At 59.6% G+C, this 4,485-nt stretch overlaps 1 protein-coding gene across 1 annotated transcript; it reads left to right on the top strand.

Annotated features, from left to right (window-relative positions):
• On the top strand, positions 1-4,100 carry LOC105750827 (52 kDa repressor of the inhibitor of the protein kinase-like). Its single transcript, XM_012551849.3, has 2 exons — positions 1-655; positions 730-4,100. Exons 1-2 carry the CDS (start codon positions 540-542, stop codon positions 2,975-2,977), a joined length of 2,364 nt encoding a protein of 787 aa, XP_012407303.1. The 5' UTR covers positions 1-539; the 3' UTR covers positions 2,978-4,100.
• The last annotated feature ends 385 nt before the right edge of the window (positions 4,101-4,485 follow it).

The following is a 4,485-nucleotide window of genomic DNA, read 5'->3' on the forward strand; positions in this document are numbered from 1 at the left end:
CGCCCGCAGGCGCCGGGCTGGAGGCACGTCCCAAGTGCGCTTGCGCAGGGCTCGGAGCGCTCCCGGGAAAGAGGCCGCGGGGAGCGCGAGGGGGGCCAGGCCGTAGAGGGGCACCGCGCCCCCCGGGGGCGGCGCTGCTTGCGTGGCCCGGGGCGCCCGGGGGAGCCGCTGTGTGCCCCGCCCTCTCCAATGGTGGCGTATTTCCCTGGGTCGTTTTTGGGGGCGCTAGAAAGGGAGGCCCCCCGAGCCCCTCTTCTTTCCCTCCCCCTCCCCGGCTTCCCCCCATCCCCTGGGGGGGTGTAGACGGGCCTGGCGCTTTAGACACCCCATAGAGAAGGCCACAGGCCCATGGGCTTGGCGGGTCCATTTTACAGATAGGGAGACTGAGGCCCGGAGAGGCCACTGGCAGGGTGGGTCTGGGGGCCAGATCCCCGAGTGCGGATCTCGGGCTCGGTGCCTGGGAGGGGAGCGGCGTGGGCCCCTTCCCTCCCTCCCCCCTCCCCACGCCGTGAGCGCCCCGTCGTGTTCCTTAGCTCGGGATGGAGGAGCCGGCCCAGCAGAGGAGATGCTTGTCGGGAGCCCAGAAGAGAAAGCCGGCCCGGCCCGCCCCTGAGGCGCCCCACAAACTGCCCAGGGCCGCCTCCTCCCTGCTGCCGTGAGTGTCCTCCCGGGTCCCGTGGGGAGGCCGGGCCGGCCAACAGAGGTCACCACTGTCCCTCCTTTTTCTAGGGCTGGGCGTGCGGCCCCGGGGCCGGAGATGGAGCTGGACAGCCAGTCCAGTAAGAAGGGCGAGGACTGCCCCCTCGGTGGAGGAGCCCTGGACCTCTCTGTCACCAGGCCCGCCCAGCAGGCCTCACTCCCGGAACCCCCCCGGGCCCCGGACCAGGAAGACATCGGCCTGTTGGACCGCTGGCGCCTGACCGAGGGGCAGAAGAGGGCCATCCTGGCCTCCCGCTGGGTGCCCCCCTCCAACTTCCAGTTCCCCAAGCGGCTGATGGGCTCGGGCGCCAGCCAGAAGTACCGGCGCTGCAGTGCCCAGCTCCTGCAGGACTACCAGTTCGCCCGGTACTCCTGCCATCTGGACGGCGTCTTCTGTGGCCCCTGCTTTGTGTTTAACAGCAACAAAGAGACCGTCCTGGTGTCCACCCCTCTGAAGGACTGGTCCAATGGCAAAAAGATCCTGGAGAGGCACAGCAGGTCCAAAGAGCACGGCAGAGCCGCCGTCAAGACTGAGGCGTTTGCAGCCTATGAGCTCAAGAAGAAGCTTTCCGAGCAGGGCCAGCTGGCCCTGAAGCGCATGGTCAGGCTCATCCTTCTCTGCGGCAGGCACCACATCTTGCTGGGCCCGGGGCCCACGGTCACCAAGACCTTGGACACCCTCTCTCGCTACATGGCCGAGCTGGACCCACTGTTGCAGGAGAACCTGAGCAGCGGCCCCTGCGCCGCCCGCCAGTCCTCGGAACGGACGCAGGAGGAGCTCATCCAGCTCATCGGCCTTCAGATCCAGAGTAAGGTCCTGGCCCGGGTAAGAGACGCCAAGTTCTTCAGTCTGATCGTTGGTGGAGGTTCGGGAAGGTCCAGCTCCCTCTCGCTGTCCCTGCGCTACGTGCATCGGCCCAGCGAAGGGCCTGTGGAGATCTGTGAAGACCCCATAGACTTCATAGAGGCTCCTGGCGCGGCAGAGAGCCTGCTCAAGCTCTTCCTACAGAGGATGTCGGCCTGGGGGCTGCAGAAGGAGCTCCTACGGGGCTACAGTTACCGGGGCCCTGGCCCCCAGAGGGGCCAGCGGGCACGCGTCTGCACCCTCCTTCCCGGAGCCGTCTGCTCAGCCTCCGGGCACCAGCTGCCTGCCGCCGTCCTGCACTCCTGTGACCTGCGGCCAGTCACCAAGTTACTAGACACACTGAGCAAAACTTCACTGGCACTGAGGTCCTCGGCAGAGCTGCTCAGCCCCAGACTTCTGGCTCCCGGGGCCTTCCTAGATGTCGGTGGCCACCCTGGGGAGGGGGACGATGGCCCAGAGGAAGTGGGGGGCCGAGCCGACCCCTGGCATCCCCACCTGGCAGATGTGCTTCGAGCTTTCCGAGACGAGTATCCCGCGATCCTCAGTGCCCTGCGGAAGGCAGCCGAGCACTGTGGTGATGCTGAAAGCCTCTTTTACTCTCTCACCAAGTTTGACTTCTTGGTGACCCTGGTCTCTGTGGAGTTCATCCTTTCATGCACCAAGTCCCTGCCCCTGGACCTGCAGCAGGGGGACCCCGACCTCCTCCATCTCTCAGCTGAGGCAAATCTCATCCTCCAGAGGCTCAGGAAAATGAAAGACAAGGACGACCCCGGGTTTGAGGTGCTCTACGATGATGTGAAGCTCTTAGCAGCTAGTGTGGGGGTGGAAGAGTCCCCACCACTGGTGTGTGGCCAGCCAGTGTCCCCTGATGACTTTAACACACAGGACCTCCGGGAGGGCTACAAGACGTCCTTGTTCATCCCGTTTCTGGACCATGTCATGTCTGAGCTCCAGGAGCAGCTGCTGGACAGCTCGCCTCGCTTCCTGGCCCAGTACCTCATCCCAGACAAGCTGCCCCTGTTGGAGAGCCAGGAGGCTGAAGCGGCCCTCCATGATGCGTTCCAGGGAGATCTCCCCAGCCCGGACAGTTTTCACCTGGAGTTGCAGAGGTGGAGAGAGAACTGGACAGAAGTCCCCAGGGAGGAGCGGCCCAGCAGCCTCCTGAACGCCCTGCAGCACCTGAACCCCTTCCGTTTCCCCAGCATCAACGCGGCCCTCTCCGTCCTGGCCACCATGCCCATCAGCGTCGCCCCCGGGGAGCGGGCCTCCAGGGCGCTGGAGAGAGCCAGGATGTGGCAGCAGGACCCAGGGCAGGCAAGCCAGCTCCCGGGCCTGGCCCTGATGGCCATCCATCAGGATATCGAGGTGGATGTGGACCAGGTCTTGCGAGGGCTCCATCTATTCACGCACTGACTCACTGGGGGCCTGGGGAGTGTAGAAGCCACTGGCAGATGAAGATGGCCTAAGAGGGAAGGGTCTCTGGGGCTTCACGCCTGTATACAATAGCACTGGCCTCCCCCGCCCTCAGCTTGCCCTTTTTTGGTCCGTTTTTGGAGACAATCAGGGTTGAGTGACTTGCCTAGGGTCATGCAGCTAGGCCATATTTAAATTCAGGTCCTTCTAATTTCAAGGCCAATGGCTCTAGCCATTGTGCAACACAGCTGCTCCCTTAAATTGCTTTTGATGCCGAGTTTTTTTTTTTTTTTAAACAGTATTATTTAAAAGGAGGTTTCCCAAAGTAAAAGACAGTGTTTTTTTCACATTTCCCTCTCAAGAAATTGGGGAAGGTCAAGGTTGGGTCCTGTGGACCTAAATTTTTTTGGGTGGGAGCCGAGTCTATATAATTGCAGGGTTTTGTGGCCAAACAAAAAGGTAGAACCTTGAAACATTGTTGTTCTCAGGTAGCCTGGGGTGACTCCCTCAATTTTGTCTAGAGGTCGGGAGAGGGACAGGGTCTAGAGGAGACTGTCCCCAAGTGTTCTGGAGGTTCTCATCTCATCAGCACACCTGAGTGTCTCAGTTGTCACAGTATATCCACAGGTGTGATGTGCTGTACCTGCATGGGTGTGACTCCCTGCACCTGCATAGGTGTGACACTCTGTATTTGAAGCCTTGCAGGGGGTGGATCTGAGAGCAGGACACAGCTATGGGACTGAGATTCTGGCCAGCATCTCCTATAGGTTCAGGGGAACCATGGGTAATGAGGGGCAGCTTCCCCAAAGCCACAGCTTCACAGAACAGGTGCAGGAAGGCTTCAGGAAAGGTGACAGTGGCCACACATGCTCTCTGGGTAACCTGTGAATATTCTCCTGTTTGAGCCTATGTGATTTCAGGAAAGAAATGGAAGATTTCTTCTCTAATAGTAATTCAGAATTTTAGAGAGCAGTCGTACAGCTTAGTGGTTGAAGTTGAGCCTCTGACATTTAGTGCCTGGCTGGCTCTCGGCCTTACCTCCATGTGCCCCAAGGGGAACTTTGCTCACCGGGAGATCCAGATCTTTCTGGGCTCCCCATCCCCAAAATAAATAAAAATAACATCATGATTACAATTTTGTCTTTGTGTCTCCAGCTCTTGGTAAATTCTTGTGGAATTGGAAGCTCTTTCCCTCCCCAAACCCTGTGGCCGTAGTGGTGGAAACCCCACCCTCTCCATACTGCAGGTTTGGTGTCTTACTTGTAGGTCTTTCATTTGTGCTTCTTCTTTATGGGTGACTTGGATACTCCTGGAGTCATGACTGCCCCTCCACACACACACTCAGACTATCTAGGTGACCCTGGGCTCCCCGACTTTGCAGGCAGCTATTAGCCACTTCTGCTGCCTCTGCTCCTTGTGGGTAACACTACTAACACTTGGTATTGTTTTGTTTTTTTGCTGAGACAATAGGGGTTAAGTGACTTGCCCAGGGTCATGCAGCTGGGAAG

This window comes from Sarcophilus harrisii, chromosome 5 (genome assembly GCF_902635505.1).
Source record: "Sarcophilus harrisii chromosome 5, mSarHar1.11, whole genome shotgun sequence".
NCBI lineage: Eukaryota > Metazoa > Chordata > Mammalia > Dasyuromorphia > Dasyuridae > Sarcophilus > Sarcophilus harrisii.